Raw genomic sequence first — 20,080 nt, 5'->3', positions numbered from 1 at the left:
GAAACAGGGGGATAGTAACGTTTTGGGTCGTGACCCTCCATTGGGACAGATCCTGATGCAGCCTCCCGAACGTAAACATCATCTATCCCTCTGCCTCCACAGATGCTGTATGACCCTGAGTCCCCCCAGCAGTGTGTTTGTTGAAGCCCTTTTAATGAGTTGACTTTTTTCTGTCACTCCTAAATGCAGAAACATCAAGATCATAACTATCCCCTGTATAATGCATTTTGCTCTCAATATCAAATTGCGTCACCACTCCTCATATCTTTCACCACCCTGTAACTACCTTCTTACATGAAGCTCTATTGATTTCCTAATAGCTAACGAAGAGTATCAAAGGGCCTGTTTCTATGCTGTACTGTTTACGAACAAAAAGGTGCTAAAAATGTAATATGACCATGTTATCTTTTAAACAAAGTTGTCTCTTTGACAATACGTTCTTCACTGGAGATGCAGAACAGCCTCTCCAAGCATCATGTTCGGCACAGACATTTTGGGCTGAAGGGCCTGTTCCTGTGCAGTACTGTGTATGTACTGTGTACTAAGCTATGTAAACAAAAGAGAATTAAGATATTTCAATAGGAGCTACCAGTCACACCACGGGAACCACAGCCCCTTCGAGCAGACTGGTGACCATCTGGAGAAACAATGGGGTTGGCCCTCTCCACTATTGCCTCATGTTTTCACAGTCATGTTTTGATATCAAATGACAAGTGAAAGTGCCGAGCAATATTTAAAGGGAATAAATGAAAATGGTTAATACCAAGAATAAGATGCTATCAGGCCCCTTATCTACATTTTATGAAGCATTTTTCATATTGTATCTATAATAAATGCAACATTGAAAACATTCTTGACACACAAAAAAAATAACTGCAAATTCATTTTAGCACAATTCCTTATTTGTAAGTCAGAATCCAGTAAAGATTTTTAAATTGCTGGGGAAACTCAGTAGGTCAGGCAGCATCTGTGGAGGGAAATGGATAGGTGATGCTTCGGATCGGGATCTTCCTTTAGTCTGAAGGGTCCCGATCCAAAACGTTGTCTGCCCATTTCCCTCCACAGATGCTGCCTGACCTACTGGGTTTCCCCAACAGTTTGTGATTTGCTCAGGATTCTAGCATCTGCAGTCTCTTATGCCTCCAGGAAGTATTCACTAATTATATGTATTTCTGATGTATTTCCCAATGGATGTAATCTCACACCTCATGTACTTTTGTGAAACAAACTGACAGACCTGGGTGATTTAACTGAACTCATCCAAGTTGAAATGGGATACTGCAAATAGACTCAGAAAGATAACCATCCATTGAAATTACCTTTCTTGATCAGTTTTCAGGGACCTGCTGTATGAGGTGTGTAGCAAAATCTCAGTCAGATGACTTGATGACTCCCCATATTTAAACAGAGGAACAGACCTCTGTCATTCACTGCCTGTGGTCACACAAGTAAAAGTGGGGTGAGGTGGGGGAATTGAGAACTAAGCTCAGAGACTTAACAAATGGTACGAGTAAACTGGATCCCTTCCTTAAACAACCACAGCATTCTTTAAAAAGCTACAACAGTACTGAACTGTTAACAGGTTTACTGTCAGAGCAGTTTGCCAAACTAGTTTCTCGACATCTGTTACTGCATAACAAATCCACATCTCAATACTGAAGGAAAGGCTGTTGTGAGAAAAAGCAGACGCTCTTTAAAACAAAACGATGACAGGATCAGGTTAGTCCTGCATTTGTATGAACAATTACAAAGATATCAGTAGACATGGTAGTTCATGTTGAAATTTGCACGTTCATTCTTGAATTAGCCATCCCTATTTCAACTTACAACTCTCTTAATCACGGTTCGGTGCAAAAGGTCAGCTGGATTTAAACAAAAGATTGCTATACAGCAACGCAAACCAGTGTGCACATAGACACTGGAATCAGTCTTGCAAATAAAATGTTCCAACAAGTTCGAGAGGACAAGCTTTACATCTTAAAATGCCAGTGGTGGATTTTGCAATTCCTGCCAGTGCTAAATTGCCCAATTTATAATACAGGGTGGATGGACAGATTAGACAATATTAAGGTATAGAGCATATGGACCAGAGCAGCCTATGTGCCCATTGCTTGAAAGGAAATTGCAAAGATGGTATCAAAGCACAATACATGTGCAAATCTTCTGCATACACATTTAGGGGAAATGTTCATTTAAGATTAGCGACAGCACCATGAGAGACAACTATGCAGTAAGTAGAAGGAAGTCACATCAATACAACCACATTGAAGCTGGGTGTAGTCCAGTGAAGTGTTTATTAATAATAAAACTGCCTATGAGGACAAGTGGCAGGCTCTCAATCAGCACCACCAGATGTAGTTTGGAGAAACAAGGAACTGCAGATGCTGGTTTACAAAAAAAGACACAAAGTGCTGGAGTGACAGCGGGTCAGGTAGCATCTCTGGAGAACATGGATAGGTGACGTTTTGGGTCGGGACCCTTCTTCCGATTGATTGTGGTGGTGGGGGGGGGGGGGGGGGTAGGAGAAGAAAGCTGAAAGAGAGAAGGGGCAGGACAAATCCTGCCAGGTGGGTAGCTTACAACCTAACGGTATGAACAGTTAATTCTCCAATTTTAGGTAACTAACCAACAACACCCCACCCCCCAACCTCCTCCCCCACTTTTTTCACCCTCTCTTCAGTGGGCCCCACCTGGACGTATCCATTTCTCCCTTTCCACCTATATTCCTTCCTCTGGCTTCACCATTCGAACATCTTCTATTCTCATCTCACGCCTTTTGTCTTTTCATCTAACATACCTCACTGAGGTTACTTGATGATTGTGTTGGTGAGCGCTTCATCACAACAAGGAAAAAACCCTTCATGGTGCATTTATATAAAAGTGCTGCATGAATAAGCTGGTTAATGAAGATCAACACAGGACTTCATTTGAATGTCTCACAAGTTCAACAGACATTGTCAGTAAACCATGGAGGGATAAGGCAGGTAACTACAGACGAATGAGACATACGTCAGTGCTTGGGAAATTATTGGAGAAAACGCTAAAGGACAAGATTTATGTTCATTGTAAAGGCAAGGACAGGGGTTGATCAGTATTGCTTTTTTCAGCGGAAATCCTGTCTAATTCGATTGAGATGTTTGAGGAGGTGCAGAGGAGAATGATAAATGCAGGGTTGTAGACGTTGTCTGTATTGACCTTAATAAAGTAGTTGACAAGGTACTGCAAGGTAGGCTGGTCCAGAAAGTAAGGCACATGGGATCCAATGTGAGCTGCTGACTGGATACAAAATTAACTTGGTGGCAGGAGGCAGAGGGTGTGGTGGAAGGGTTTATTTTCTATTGGAAGTCTGTGACTAGTGGTGCTTTGATATCTTTGCTGTTTTTAATATTATTAACGACTTAAGTGAGAATATAGGTATGATTATTAAGTTTACGGATGACTGGAAATTGGTGGTGTCATGCATTGCAAGGCCACAGCAATATGGATATATCAGATGGAAAATTGTGCAGATCATTGACAGATGGAATTTAATGCCAAATAGTGCTCTACCATTTACTGTATACCCTACCTGGAAGGAATATTGACAAATAGAGGGACTTAAGGTTCAAACTCCATTGTTGCCCTGAAAGTGAGTGGTGATGAAGGCATGCTTGACTTCATAGGTCGAGACATAGAACATAAGAGTTGGAGCGTTATATTAGTTTAGTTTAGTTTATAGATACAGCATGGAAAATTACCCTTCGGCCCATCCACCTGCACATTAGTTTTTTCCAGCAACCACCTGCACATTAGTTTTTTCCTAAACGCTAGGGACAATTTACAGAAGCCAATTAACCTACCAAATCCACAAGTCTTTGGAATGTGGAAGGAAACTGGAACACATGGAGAAAACCCATGCTGAACCGGAAAACATGGCGGCACGGTAGCGCAGCGGTAGAGTTGCTGCTTTACAGCGAATGCAGCGCCGGAGACTCAGGTTCGATCCTGACTACGGGTGCTGCACTGTAAGGAGTTTGTACGTCCTCCCCGTGACCTGCGTGGGTTTTCTCCGAGATCTTCGGTTTCCTCCCACACTCCAAAGACGTACAGGTATGTAGGTTAATTGGCAGGGTAAATGTAAAAATTGTCCCTAGTGGGTGTAGGATAGTGTTAATGTACTGGGATCACTGGGCGGCACGGACTTGGAGGGCCGGAAAGGCCTGTTTCCGGCTGTATATATATGATATGATATATGATATATGGAGAACATACAAACACCATATAGACAGTACTCAAAGTCAGGATTGAAACCGGGTCTCTGGTGCTGTAAGGTAGCAACTCTACTGCCGTGCCACTATGCCACCCCCAAACATAACAAAACGCTGCTTAGGCCACATTTGGAGCATTATGTGCAGTTCTGGTCCCCATACAATTGAAAGGATACCAATGCCGTCACTGGAGACGACGCAGGAGATTCACCACAAATGTTGCCTTGATTGAAGGATTTTAGTTATGGGGAGGGATCGGATGGGCTGGGTTTGTTTTCCCTGCAATGAAAGAGGCTGAAGGATGATCTGATAGAAGTATTATGAGGCATAGATAGGCAAAAAATTATGAGGCACAGATAGTCAAAATCTTTTTCCCATGGTATTCCCAAGAACAAGAGGACATGGATTTGAGGGAAAAGGAGGAGGTTAAAGGGGAAATGGGATCCTAAGATTTTTTTTTTTTTTACAGGGTGGTTAACATCTGGATCTCGCTGCCAGAGGAGTGTTGGAATGAGATACAATTACTACATTCATAAACCATTTTGACAGTCGCAAATAGGAAAGGTATAGAAGCATACGGTCCTAATGCAAACAAAATTAAATCAATGTAGATGGGGAAAACGGTCAGCATTGTTATGATGAGCCAAAGGGCCCAATTCTATGCTGTATGCCTCTATGTGTATAATGTCCCTCAGTCCTCCCGGGACATAAAAACTCAGCCAGCTCCCACAGCAACTCTGATTTGGTTTACTGTGTTATCAATGCTAAAAGCCAATACACCATCTCAGATGCAGTCTATTGGCTACCAAGGCAACGATGTCGGGTTTTGCTTGTTAACAGAAGGCCATTAATATTGGGCCACAGCTCAATAAGCTCAAAGCTTTAAAACCATTGAAGTTGAATTTGACAAAGGAGTAAACATGATAAAATAATGCAGCAATGCTGTTGATGAGCAAAGAAGAGAATTACACTCATAATTTGCATACTCTTCCCTCACTTTGGTCTAAGTGTGCCAAAAGAAACATCTATATTTAAACAATCTTTCTTGTCAATACCATTGCATGAATGCAAATGGTTTTAAATGACGCACAACTGATTCACAACAGCAAATCAGACTTTTACACACCTAATCAAAGTAACAAATAGATGTTAACATTTATCCCATGGCAATAGGCCTCAAAGGATATGGGCTTGCACTTTCCAGTTTGTTATGGTTCCCACTCTCACCTCCAGGTACCTGATGTGCACCAACAGTGCGTGCGGCAATATGCAATGAACACATGCCAGTAAAATATCCCATGTACGCTAGAGTAGTAACTTTCAAATGACCCTGTGTGTTTGGGAGACCTTCCCCTCAGCCCCTTCAATTCCTGGCACATTTTGCACGTTCTCGATCATGACTTCTGAACGATGGTGTCAGCTCGTCGAAGGAAACCATCAATCATTGCAGGAAAATGTTGAAATCTGATGACTGCTGGGGTGCCGGTTTGAAAGCGCACACTGAAAGTGATAATATGTGTATTTATGTGTATTAATCAACAGTAATGCCTGTGTATCGCAGTGAATGGCCAACATTTTCAACAGAGCATGCAATGAATTCATGTTACTGTAACAAGAGTTGGCTCAGGCAGCCGAAGCTGCATGCAATTGGTTTCCCATCTGTCTTCAGTCCAGAGAACATATGAATGACAGATCCCTCTGTGTCTAACACCTTGATCCAGTTGGTATTTCCTAAAGCTGCCTGCAGCCACAACAGCCTCATTCATAACATGGATTCTAAGTGCTAGCTTTGCTGATGTCACGCAGACCGGGAAAGAAGACTCCACTGCACCCCCTCCCCCTCCACATCCCCACCACCCCCACACCAGCACCTGACCACAAAGCAGGTTACTGTTCAAATTTAAAAGAATCATTAAAAATATCAGTCATATTCTACTTACAATTTTCAGACTGGAAATCTGGCACAAACTGTTCATCATTGTCTGGGACCTGAGCTGTTGAGAGAAAAAAAAAATCTGTGAAAATACTGAATGTGAAACAATTTAAGAATATTTGATTTAAATAAAACAATCTTAAACCAATTTTGGCTTTGTAATTAAAGGCAACATGTTCCAACATGATGAAAAAAATTGTTGCAAAAGAATGAGGGCAGCACGTGGCGCAGCGGTAGAGTTGCTGCCTTACAGCGCTTATAACGCCGGAGATGCGGGTTCTATCCCAACTAGGGGCGCTGTCTGTATGGAGTTTGTACGTTCTCCCCGTGACCTGCATGGGTTTTCTTCGAGATCTTCGGTTTCCTCCCACACTCCAAAGACGTACAGGTATGTACATTAATTGGCTTGGAGTATGTGTAAATTGTCCCTAGTATGTGTAGGATAGTGTTAATGTGCAGGGATCGCTGGTCGGCAGGGACTCGGTGGGCCGAAGGGCCTGTTTCTGTGTTGTATCTCTAAACTAAACGAAACAATTAGCACCCCAAAACTATAAATAAACTAAAACCAATTAGTGTATAAATGCATCCAATAATATATTAATCTGGAAGATAACAGAATCTTCACTCTGCACCATTACATTGGATAGAGCCTATTCTTTGCATATTCAATGATCTTTACCCCACTGAGGTGAATAGTTGGCAAGATACGATTTCACAATTCCATTTCTGAAATACACCAATCTACAACAGGAAAGACTTCCACAAAAAGGTTTTCCAATCGGGATCATCAGTGAATAATTTTGCACGGTGGCGTGGTGGTGGGGTTGCTGCCTTACAGAGATCCAGGTTCGATCCTGACTATGGGAGCTGTCTGGATGGAATTTGCACGTTCTTCCTGTGACCGCCTAGGTTTTCTCTGGGTGCTCCGCTTTCCTCGCACATTCCACAGACATACAGGTTTGTAGGTAAATTGGTTTTGGTAAAAATTGTAAATTGACCCTAGTATGTAGGATAGTGTTAGTTTATGGAGATCGCTGGTCGGAGTGGACTCGGTAGGCTGAAGGGTCTGTTTCTGTGCTGTATCTTTAAACTAAACTAAAGAAATGTTGTTTCATTGCTGGACTTCCATTAAGAAAAAAGTTGATGAATGGCAGTTGCAACTTTAAAATATTTGGGCAAGTGTACAAGTTCATGAAGTTAAAATAATAGCAGTGAATGATTCCCAAAATTGTTATTCAAATAAGGGCTTTGAATTTTAACATCGAGATTGTATTGAAATATGAATATTAGCTTAGTGTCTAGACAATAGCCTTTTGCTCAGTCAGCAAAACAAAGGAGCTGATCATCAACTTCAGGAAGTGGCGTGAAGTACACTGGTTCTGCAGAGGAGATGGTCAAGAACTTCAACGCAAACACACACCCATTCATAAGTATACACATGTACACATTCACAAAATTCAATTTGGGTGCTTTTAAAATATTTTTTTTTATTAATGGAGTTGATTTAAAGTACTAAAGATAGACACAAAAAGCTGGAGTAACTCAGTGGAACAGGCAGCATCCCTGGAGAGAAGGAATGGGTGATGTTTCAGGTAGAGACCCTTCTTAAGACTGGTTAGGGATAAAGGAAACGAGAGATATAGACAATGATGTGGAGAGATAAAGAACAATGAATGAAAGATATGCAAAAAAGTTACGATGATAAAGGAAACAGGCCATTGTAAGCTGTATGTAGGGTGAAAATGAGAAGCTAGTGTGACTTGGGTGGAGGAAGGATAGAGAGAGAGGGCTACCTGAAGTGAGAGAAATCAATGTTCACACCACTGGGCTGTAAAATATGAGATGCTGTTCCTCCAATTTGTGTTTAGCCTCACTCTGACAATGGAGTAGACCTAGGACAGAAAGGTCTGTGTAGGAATGGGAAGGAGAATTAAAGTGTCCAGCAACCGGGAGATCAGGTTGGTTCATGCGGGCTGAGTGAAGGAGTTCCACGAAACGATCACCCAGTCTGCGTTTGGTCTCGCTAATGTATAAGAGCCCACATCTTGAACAGCGGATACAGTAGATGAGGTTGGAGGATGTGCAAGTGAACCTCTGCCTAACCTGAAAGGACTGTCGGGGTCCCTGGACAGAGCTGAGGGAAGAGGTATAGTGACAGGAGTTGCATATTCTGCAGTTGCAGGGGAAGGTACCTGGGTTTGGGTGGGAAGGGATGAGTTAAATTTAAAATTTTGAGTAGATTTAAACTACTACTTAAATCCGGTTTTCCTATGAAAATAACTAAGCACTCCTTTACAAATGTAAATAATCAATCTTGTGAGTGCACCTTCACCATTCAGATAGGAGAAACTTCAAGATCAATTTATTGTTTTTGCAGGCTTAGTTGAAATCAATTGGTAAAATGGCTTGGATCCATAATTAGCTTAATGCCATGAATGAAGAATTAAAAGTTGGTCAGAATTCTGCGCTTAAACATCATCCAAAGACTCTTGTGGGCAATACACTTGGATAGAATTTTAACTGATGAATTCTGCAGTTGAATTGCCTATATGAACGCACTCACGAGCAGCCTTTACCAATTAGTTTATCACAGAATGACTGCAGTACTTGGATCCATATCCTAGGAAAGAGTTTACAGCTTTGGTCTAGAGAAGAAAGTACTGACCAGAAAAGAAAAATACTTGGACTATAAATGAGAATAAAACTTTGATCAACCAGACAATTTATTTTTTATAAATGAAAAATAAAAACAAACTGCAGATACTGGAAATCTGACATAAAAACAGTAAATCCTGGAAACCACAGCATAATATGCACAGCACACCTAATGCAATGGTTGACATGGACCTGGTGAGCAGAAGGGCCTGTTTCGAATATGACTATGACTATGATTCTACATAGAGTCATAACAGTTTCTACAATTACTTTGCAAGTGAAGAATCTGGTTAGTTGTTGGGTCATATCAGGAAACTGTGTGTGACCTGCACACACTTTTTTGACCCTTTAAATAAATGAGCATCCCCAACTCTGAAAACTGGACCTGGCTGGGTGACTTGTCCACTAGCCTTATGAAGATGTAAAATGATCATTGTTTAGAGAGTACACTGTCCAACCGGGAGTTTTGTTGCTGTTGGGTTTTGCTGTGCAATGAGTACAAATGGGGGACAGGAAGCCCCTGTTTAATCACAGAAACCAAAGCCTGTAGCGTGACACAAGATGTTTTATTCTTACATTTTACTGCCTGTGTGGACCTTTGTCCTAAATTGTTGTATTGCCAACCATTAAAAGTAAACTTTTGTAAAATATTAATTTTTGCATAGTTCTCAAGATTGACCACAACATGATAAAACCATACATGCTTAGTGATTACCAGTGAACCCACCAAAGTGCATGGCCCTGGTCATTTTGGTGGATTTGTGATCTCCTACAACCGTCACTGCCAGCAGTCAGTAAAGATGTAAAGACCTTTTCACCTTTGCGATTCCAGCGGGATTTCCACAACAAAATCAAAATGTGTACAATTAATTTTAAAATTAAATTAAAATTAATTTTAGGTTTAAATTGAATTTTGATTACCCCTGATATGACTGACCAGGAAGTTTTTACTATTGTTATTGCTCTTAGGTTACTTAGGTTTTGGCACTATCGTGTTTAATTTACTTAGAATAAATGATAATTTATTGTGCATTTGTTATTATTGTTCCATCTAATGTGCCTATAAAACTGCAGCAAGTAATAATTTAATTGTTCTGATTTATATCGGTGCAGAGGATACGCAAAAGCCTAAAATAATGTGGACTTTGTGGTGAATACAGGCACGCATTTCATCCCTCCATCAATTTCTCTCCATAATAAGGGAGCCAAGGTTTTTGCAGCTGCCAGATTCACACAGGCAATAAAATGTAGGAGTAAAAATATTATGTCACTCTGAAAGCCTTGGTTTCTGTCACCAAACAGGGGCATCCAGTCCCCTGATTATACTCATGGCACAACATAACCCAACAGCAACAAAACACCTGGCTGCACACAGGTCTCCTTCAGCAGGAGTCTGGAACAAGCACAAACATAATGTTTCTTTAAGCCTTCGGCCTAAATGGGCTAAAGACCAGAAAAGAGTCGCAACTTATGCTATCGAGTTAATGTCAAGCTCACTTTTATTTAGCCAGCACATTTAAGCTAAAGACGGCATAGAATGCTCCAAGCCGAGTTCTGAAAAATAGGATTAGTATTGACAGGTATTTGATGGCCAGCACAGAATTAGTGGGCTGAAGGGACTTTGTTTTATGCTACACGACTGTGATTGCAGAAACCACAATGAGGAATCTAGTTTGTATCCATTTCTCTCAGAAAAAAAAATGGATTGTTTTGTAAAGAAATTGATACATTAAAGAAGCTCAAAAAAGTCAAATTTAGCAAAGTTCTCTTATATTTTAAAACAATAAATATGATATACTGTACAAATTTAGTATAGAACACAAAGTTCTGAAGTAACCCTTTGGACCCTTCATTACATCCGAAGATGCCCAAAACGTTGCCTATTCAAGCACTCCATAGACATTGCATGACCCGCTGAGTTACTCCAGCTCTTTGTGTTCTACGTGAGATTCCAGCAACTGCGGTTTCTAGTATCTCCTGTACATATTTAAGTCATTTGGCATTCAGTTTGAAGGCAATTCCAGGTCTCACATGTCTGAATGGCCACCATAAGAATGGTATTCTCAGTCCTCCCTTATTACTAACTGTTGTTGTCGAAAAAAAGCTTTCAGAAACATTCAACGAACAAAATAAATCAACGAACTACAAATGACAGCCTATACAATTGAATTGTAAAAAAAAAACATTCTGCCCAATGGATCAATTTATTTTCTATCTATTTTGTAGGTCAGGTTTAATTGTAGCCCCCATGTTTGGCTTCTCTGCATTTTTTAAGCAGATAGTAATTGACAGTCAAATATATTATTAAAAGAATCTCCACGAACCATTCTAGTTCACAATGAATAAGACAACTGATTATAACAGTCACAGTATAGCAGTGTGGAAAAAAATACTGAACTCCATCTTGATCAGGCTCTGGATGGAATGTGTGGTCAGATCACTAAAACAATGTCACGCCCTTTAACCTAGGGATTAGGGGTGGGGATGCAGGAAACAATGGCAGACGTAAACTTGCACTTCCCCTGTAAACACTGCAAAGCGTCTGCACTTTACATTCAAAACCAAAACGATGAAGTTCAATGGTATAAGCAGTACCTCTTACAGCTTGGGGGTTTGCACTGATTTTTATTTGTTAGGAGCTGATATTCAGCAGAACTGTTATTTAAGTGCTGCCTGGTAACAGAACAGCATCAGGCAAATCTATACGGAAAGAAAATGTTGCGGTGCTGCCCTTCAAAAGCTTTTGTTAACCTGTGTAACAGTATAATCCACAGAAGCGAGCGTTAGTGGTAGACTGCTCTGCATTTAAACACATGGTCAAGCAGTTTTTTAAAACTTTACCTGCACTCCACAGGTGGTTTTTGTCGTCTCTTGCCCCCAAAACAGAAAAATACAACTTTTTGAGTGAATTTATGTGAGAGTGGAAGTTTTCTTTTGATATTTTGATATTCTATGTCTGTCTATGTCTACAGCAATAGGAAATTTCAGAACATGGTCCTACTCTTTTTTAAATGGTCTCAAAACGTACCTGGAGACTGCTCCAATTCCAATAGCATCATATTTTCCTTTCTCAATGAGCCACCCTGATGGAACCTTCTCCATGATGCATAATTTCTTTCACAACAGTTTGTGCACAATAAACATTTTTTACTCCATGAGATTATCAGTCCCACATAAAAATCAATGCCAGATTCAACTCCCAGACCCACCGTTAACTGAACCATTAACATAGGTTCTCTCTCCACAAATGCTGCCTGACCCACTGAGTATTTTAACCCTTTTCTGTTTCAATTCAGATTTCTAGCATGGGTGGTGTTTTATCTTAAGACTGCCATTGCATTATCCTGACTGTGATTCGTTTAGTTTCAGAAGTTGCAAGTCCAATTTCTAAATTAAGAAAGCTAATACAAAAGGATATCTTGAAAATGAATCAATAAAATGAAACTTGCCAGTAGACATTAAGATATTTTTGGGCAGCTGACCAGAAAATAGGATTGGTGACATGGCACCAAGATTATTGACACCTCTGGCCAAAGAAAAACTATAAGAAGACGTGCATAATATGTAGAAACGGCGTCCAACAAACGATGGAGGCGGAGAGGAGTATTGAATTACAAAACAAAACAAACACAATGCAGATATATTGCTTTGATGTAAGCGAACAGTTCTCCATTTACGCTCCGTTAGCGGTCAGTAACCACACAATGCCAACGCACAATGTCAAAACGCACGACTCTAAAAAACCTACTGGCTGTTCGGGGCAGACTGAAGTTGCTCCACGTGTACCGAATACATCAAAAATAAATACTTTTTTTTTCTAAGGTGCTCATAGCTGTCTCTTTAAATTACAAGCCAATAATCCGTGCACAACAGAACGGAAACAACTAGGATAATTTTCTACCAAAGGTGGAAAGAAAACAACATTTATTTTTTGATGAATTCCATTCTGTTGCTTATTCAAAATGCTTGCTGGATCCTGAGACAATCGAGCACATTTTGGTTACTCTCTATCTGCCTCCAGAACATCCTGTCCCCAATCATTCTTCCTATTAGTGTTTCCCAACTTCCAACTGCTTGGAACGCATCGGCAAAAGGCGCTGTGTTTGCAGACGGGAATGGCAATAATCCAGCTGCATAGTTATTTTGCAAATGCGTTGAAGGGATAACGGCAGATTGTTATGCCCAATGCTATTTAAAAAAATAGCGATCGTAACAAGCAAACAAAAAGTTGCCAAAGGAAGATGAGCGTTTGACGAAGTTTTGTTGCAACAGGACATCTATGAATCAAAGATCCTTGCGCTCTACACACCAACTATTATTGATGATATGGATCACCCTTCCTGCGCTCTTTACCATTGATACCTTATATATTATAGTTTATTAACCATCATTCATATATATATCAGTTTCACCGAGATTGCGCATAAATCTAGAACATAAAATTACATTAGGAAAAATATGCTGCCCCTTGTACATTAACAACCCAGTACCGACTCTACTTAGTATGTTTATACCTGAATTGATGACTCACTCAAATGCACTTCCTTACCATAAACACATATAATTATTAATATATCTTAATAGTTGACTTACAAACATCATGTGTTTTGCACGATCGCCACAGGAAATTACTTACTACTTTAAATACCAACAAAGCAAAATAAAAGAGCGTTCCATTCAGAAATCAATTTATTTTCGGTGAAATTGCTATTTTAAGTATCTCGGAGACTTTTGAACACCTGGTCATCCCACACAGCCCAATGGAAAGGCAGGAAACGTCTATTCCTCCTATCCTTTTGGCGCCCAGTCATTTCAATCAGACTATTCAAATGCAATTGAACGTCTCAAAAGATGTCTGAACAAACGCGGTGTAAAAGTAACTAGTTTTCTTTTAGATTATTCTTGTTTTAAAGTTGCCAGCGAATAGTTAATTCCCGAATAGATATGTGCAGACAGAAGCCTAAACGTCCCAGCACGAAAAAAAAATACATAGGACTGTAAAGTGGGATTTCAAAAGTGGTCAATGGGTTAAGCTATGTATTTCCAAGAAAATCAATTATCGCATTTGGCTACTTTAACCTATATCTATTTTACAAACCATTACATTATTAATGTGACTTTCTTTACAAGAATGAGAACGACCTGCATTCCATTTGCTCAGATTTGTAGATTGGGATCAAACTTTAGCAATGCCAATGATAAAACCAGTATAATTTTTAAATGCACTCAGAACTGAGGCACGTTTATGTAAACATTTTCTCCCGCTATAATCTGTGTATGACTAAAACTCAAAATTACATAGTGGTTAAATCGAACTATATTTTACGTCCAAAGTTCATGCAAGCAGTCTTGTATGTCAACTTTAGACTGCGCATCCAAAATAAAACTCTTTAACATTAGAAATAACTTAATACAAGTTCCGAATGACATTGGAAATTATACATGAAGCAAATTGAAACCAACGAGAATTATTTGAAATTAATGTTGGCGCGAAATTAAGGCTAATTTATATTAACAACAACATGCTTTTAAAAACCCCATATGCAATCTAAAGTTATAGGGCTCAAAATCGTCCGAGTTTCGGATATCCCCCGTTTTGCAAATAAATTTAAGAGATTTAAAATATACTAGCTACAAACCTAAACTTCTGTGCTGTGAGCAAGCTGGATAAAAGACACTTGCACTCAGATCCTGAAGCATCCCGTCGCGATGAATCGAGGAATATAAACACTTTTTGCCATCAGAAAACAACACCTAAAGAACATCAAAGCTCGTTTTTTGGCACCATCGGAGTTCAGATGCAGCTTAATAATTCAGGCTCAAAAGATTCTCCGGCAGCAATGAAGATTGATCAAGTGAAATCATCGCCAGTCAAAACTAAATGGTGCTTTCAAACTTAAGTCTAGCTGTCTGGGCGGCTGCAGATCTTCCCCCCAAAAGCAGATGTGATTGTATACTGGAAGCAATTTCTCCTGGTAATCTGTGATGACACTGGGAAGATCAGCCCTGAGTTCCCCAAGGCAGACTAATCACAGTCTATAATGTATGCATGACACATGAGGTGGCTCTTTTTGAGCTCAATTAATTGGGCTTCACGTTAGGAACGCAACTTTTAGGCGTCGCAATTGTATTTATTTTCTACGTTTTTTTTCCAATTCTATCTCCCAGGGATGAGACAGTTTTCTTACCTTCTGCGAGCCACGTTTCCTGCAGCTGACTCAAATCCTGGAACAGTTCTGCAAGATACAGAGAGAATTAAAACAAAAAGCCAAACCATTGTTTAAAGAAGCAATAGTGATCTTATTTGTAAAACGCAATCTGAAATCAAGTCAGCAGAAACTCGTGAAATGGATTTCTAATAACCTTGTGCTAACATTCAATATGATGGAACAGTATCTCTTTATAATGCTGTAAAAATTGGACGAGTATCTTAAATAGCAATATTGATCAGATCCCAAGCCTCATGCATCGGATGTTAAACGGCTCCCTCTCACTATGCATCATCTCCTTGGTTTTAAATATATATATTCTCAATCACCACATATATTGTGAAGTTACTGAACATACTGTGCAAAGACTAAAACTCGACATTAAGCAGAAAAAATGTGTACAACCTGTCCCACAGAGACTGATTATATAAACTATGAATGCATTTATTTCACAGTAGATGACATACGTGGATTTGTAAACTTTTGCTTACAAATACTAGTGACAGAGATAACGCCAATATATATATTTTGAAATATTTCTAATGCAAATAATGATTAGGGACGCTATAAAGTAGACGGGAGATATTTCATTTTGAAAAAAAAAGTTACCTTCTGAATCTTGAGCTAAATCTGTGTCAACGAGTTTCCTTTTCCTTTCACTTGTCCTTTCACTAAATTTCCCTCCATGCGGTTTCTACAGAAGACGAAATGTTTGTTAAAACGTGGAGCCAAACACATCTACTGCACGGAAAGTATACAACGCATGTCGCTGGGACTTCACTCCGGGTTGAGACGATAAAAAACCCTCAAAATCAGTACGACTGGCTTTGGCAAGGATATGTACTTTGGGAGCTTAATGTTGATAAAAACAAGTGAAAACTTGATCTCGGACCACCACGTGGATGTGTTTTCTTTTTCAACTATCTGTGGCAAACCATTTCATCAATTTGTATTTAGCAGTCACGCGAATGTTGTATAGGATGTCAAAATAACTGAAGATGTTTTTGAAATATGAAAACATAAAGGACCTGTTTGGTGTAAGTGAGGCAATGTAGCATGTTATACAGCCACAGTGATACATAAAGGAAAATGTAGTTCTACATTTGTCAAACACAGTAAATAAGCTGCGTTTCCTCTGCTGGTATTTGCAACAGGACGGCCCTGGTTTACAAATAGTGAACAGCTGTTTTATGTCCTGCTGACTTTGTTGAAGCTTCTACCTACTTCTGTGGCATTGCATAATTTCTCATTATGATGGCAATTTATAGTCTGGTCGAGTTGAGGTACAACTTGGGAAATGCTTTAGCCAGCTCTGATGTAGGCTGGAAAGGTATGGGAGAGTGGTGGGGTTGGGAGATGGGTTCAGGTTCTAAAGCCTCAGATATTCACTTATTTAAAAAAGGTGTGTTAATCTCCACAAGTGCCTTTTTTGTTGTTGCAAGTATATATTTTTTTAAATGGGTGTGCAGCTGAAGTTATAGTGATGACTGTTCGTAAAAGTGCAATGTTAATTTTTAAAATCGTCCGTCAAGTTTTTGTTTTATACTAATCCACTTGTCAGATCACTTACAGGAGTCACCATGTAAGGCACTTGCTGGTCGTAGTATCCGTCCATTCCGCAGCTCATCGCAAGCTCGCTTTATTCTTCAGCATTTAGAGAGAGACTGTGCCTTGACGGACTCGATCAGCCTACAATGACACACAAGATGGCCAAAGAAAATCCTTGAATGGACCGCCTGAACTTGCATAAGTAATTAGCCTGCAGCGCACCATTCACAAAAAAAAAAATCTCAAAGACTATACCGCCCCAACCTGTTCCAGAGAGATAGAGATCGGCCTGAAAACATGGACAAACTGCACGGAATTAGCGGCGTTGGGGGGAAGGTTGGCAAGACGACACCGATATACACACACACACAAGCAGATAAACTGATCCTATCCTTGCACTTCACAATTATCTGTCTGTCAGTGTGCGTTCGCATCTCCCGATATAAAGGGTTTTTGCAGACCCGGGCAGTACACAGTAAACTGGTAATGGCGATCAGCGTGGGATTCCCAAATGTGTCCCTATATGCAGATAACGGGACGAGATGGAGAGCGTTTTATTCATTCCCATTATTATTATTTCTGCAAAGCTGTATCACGCAATGCTCTCTAGAGGCTTGCAAAAGTTGAACAGGGTCTCACCTGAATGGGTGTAGTGCGATCGCCTATAAATATCCCCGTCAGATTTGGTAAATAGCATGAATTAGTTGATGTAAGTCCTTTCAAGACAGCCCAGACCTATGATTGTGCTCAATTCACTCGTTTTTCCTTTGCTTCTCCTCCAGGGGCCTCCAGTGTTTTCTCACGGATCTCTCTCATTGGTCGCCTGTCTATTTCATCGGCTCCAATTTCCATCCGTCAATCACTCACTCCTCTTACTTGATTAAAGATACAGGCTTTCTTCCGCGAAGACTAACCTAGTTTTGCAACGCCTCTGTAAATGGGAGATGTGGAGGGAGAGTTTAAAATAATATGGTGTTAATCATATATAATACTTGTCCTTGAAAGAGAAGACGGCGACATTGGTGGTTTAAATCAAGTTGCAGAGTCTTTTGATTGCAACCGAGAACAGCTTCACCTCAATGCAAAGTCCAGGTTTAAAATCAGTGCGAGCGAAACAGTACTTCTTTTCTGGGTCCGGAGTGCACATTAAACTGACTGCATAATTTCTGCCTCACAACATCGATCATTTATTCAAGTTATCCGAGCTTCCCCCCCAGTTGCCCGACGGCGCGATTCGCCACATCTGCCAAGAACCAAAGAACACTATCTTCAATTTGGAAACTGAGCGTTAAGAGTAAAAAAAAAGGAAACTCAAATCGGAAAGCACAGCAACAATTGCAACATTTCTGACCTTCCCTGGTGTTGTTTAATGATTGCAGGACTCACAAAACCCCGAGCAACAGTGACGTTTCCGACAAGCCTGCAGATGTGTTTTTATTTTATTTTATAACGCGTATGCTGTTTAGCTCTTTAGCATCTGCAAAGCTTGCATGTTGAAGCGTTGCTTTTGCAAACAAAAAGAGGCATTTTGGTTCGAGAAATACAAAGTGAGTTAAAAGTTCTGCGGTTGGCCGTTTTCGACTTCATAAAAAAAAAAAAATACCCTCGTCTCTTTCCCACTGTTTCTTTAATATAATCTGAGCAACAGTTTTCAAGCTGTCTAATCAGGCAGGAAGAATAGTTCCCGCAGCAACGGGGGGTGGCGCTTTGTGCATGACCAGACAGATTTGCATGGCTTTGGTGAGTGAACCAATGGTGCGGGCTGCTTTTCAGCTGATTGATATGTTTATTCATAGAGCAACAGTTTCCCTCCAGGCGAAAGAGTGGGAGAGAGAAAGAGAGAGAGCCCTTTCAAAGTGAGGGAAGGAGAATTTATTTCACAAGAGAGAGGGGAGGATGCAAAGTCAACAAAACCAGACAGCAAGAGATTGTGGGGGAGGGACACATTCATTCACAAAAAAACAACATAACAGGTACAGCCAGCCAGCAGGCGAGAGGGGACGTGGGGGAGGGAAAAGTTCATTCACAAAAAAAGGTCAAATGCAGCGAGCCGCGAGAGACCAAGGGGAAGGAGTTCATTCAAAAAATAATCTGAAACTTTCATGGGGGGAGAGAGAGAGAGTTCATTCACAAAAAAAAGAGTCAGATCCTGCAAGACAAACCAAAAAAAAGCTTGCACCAAACAAAAGTTGTCGCAAAAAGCTTGAGCACAAAACATCCCAAAGTAAAAGTAACAGGGAGAAATTCAACTATTTAAAATATGCGATTCGGAGTTTGACTTTGGAAATAAACACGGTAAGAAAAAAAACTTTGCAAATTAACTAAAATAAAAACTTATCCAAACTTTTATTTTGTCCACACAATCATCTAAACACATTGCATTAAGTCATTAAAAATCACATGTAATGTTGCGCTATCTATCGTCCAAACCAGATATTTCTATTGATCTCTCCCCGCCCTCGCCAATTCTCACAAAACGTGAGCAGTTTCTGTGTATTTCAGAGTGGGCGTTCACGATGTTGCTGGGTCCTAACTCCTGACCCCTTCCTTGCATCTACTGCAGTTTTCCACTCCCGCTCATACGCATGTCTGGGTGTGCACGTACTGAGTGGGAGCCATAGTTCAGCTGCACTGAGCCATAGTTCAGCTGACTTCCAGCCTCAGCACCAAAACGGGAGGGTGGTATGCTTGGCTTGTCATTGCATGTCTAATATCTACTCTGTACAGTTACATTGCCCAAAACCTAGTTGCATCTCCAGTTTGGATTCAATTCTGTTTGGCATGATTTACAGCCTAATTGCACAATTCGGTATCTTGGAACTTCAAATGTAAGTATATGTAATCATGAAACAATAGTTCAATCTCCCCAGATGCTGCCTGACCTGCTGAGTTGCCCCAGCACTTTGTGTTGTGTTCAATCTCAACCAATGGCTGATAGAAACAATCACAAACAGGGGAGCTTACTGCAGCTGTTGCTTTCTTATCTATTTACTTATTTATACTTCCTAATATTGTTGCTTGTTCGCCTGTTATTTTGTTCCTGGAAGTTTGAAAGAAATAATTAAGAAATGTTAGATAAAATGGAGGCTTGACTTGTATTTAATAAGATGATTCCCACTTGAAGCACCTTGCACAGACAAGTGTGTGGCCAGTGAGTTAATTACAGGTTTTTTTTTAATGGGGAAGTGTGGTGTTTGGTAGGCATGTTGCCAATGTTCTGGGTAGATCCACTACTTCACTTTGTTTGCTTGCAATATCCTTATGCTGCTTCTGTTATTCTAGATTACATTTTGGTGTTATTCAGTGCGGACTTGGTGAACCAAAATACTGTTTCCATACTTTATCTTTCAATCAAATACTGGCTGCATAAATTGGATGTAGGAAAGGTGCAAAGGGAATAGTGAAAGGGGAGCTAACATCGAAAGGAGACAATGAGTTGCAGCTTTCTTGAAGGAGATAGCCTTTATAGACATGGATTTTGAGCTTGA

General features: G+C 40.2%; 1 protein-coding gene across 3 annotated transcripts in view; it reads right to left on the bottom strand.

Annotated features, from left to right (window-relative positions):
- etv1 (ETS variant transcription factor 1) overlaps positions 1-18,142 on the bottom strand; it is a 104,933-nt gene extending 86,791 nt beyond the window's left edge. The window contains exons 1-5 of one of the 3 annotated variants that reach the window (XM_078421988.1): positions 17,232-18,142; positions 16,615-16,733; positions 15,654-15,738; positions 15,024-15,071; positions 6,188-6,241 (exon numbers count right to left, since the gene is read on the bottom strand). In XM_078421988.1, the coding sequence (XP_078278114.1) occupies positions 6,188-6,241; positions 15,024-15,071; positions 15,654-15,738; positions 16,615-16,671 (244 nt within the window). In that variant the 5' untranslated portion in view covers positions 16,672-16,733; positions 17,232-18,142. Of the gene's footprint in view, positions 1-6,187; positions 6,242-14,474; positions 14,808-15,023; positions 15,072-15,653; positions 15,739-16,614; positions 16,734-17,231 lie in introns of those variants that run through there. The other 2 variants (XM_078421966.1, XM_078421977.1) reach the window with 2 other exon arrangements.
- Positions 18,143-20,080: the final 1,938 nt, after the last annotated feature.

The sequence above is a fragment of the Rhinoraja longicauda genome, chromosome 2 (genome assembly GCF_053455715.1).
Source record: "Rhinoraja longicauda isolate Sanriku21f chromosome 2, sRhiLon1.1, whole genome shotgun sequence".
NCBI classification, from domain to species: Eukaryota; Metazoa; Chordata; class Chondrichthyes; order Rajiformes; family Arhynchobatidae; genus Rhinoraja; species Rhinoraja longicauda.
Note: the sequence above shows the minus strand (reverse complement) of the source record. Positions and strands in the feature narration are given on the sequence as shown.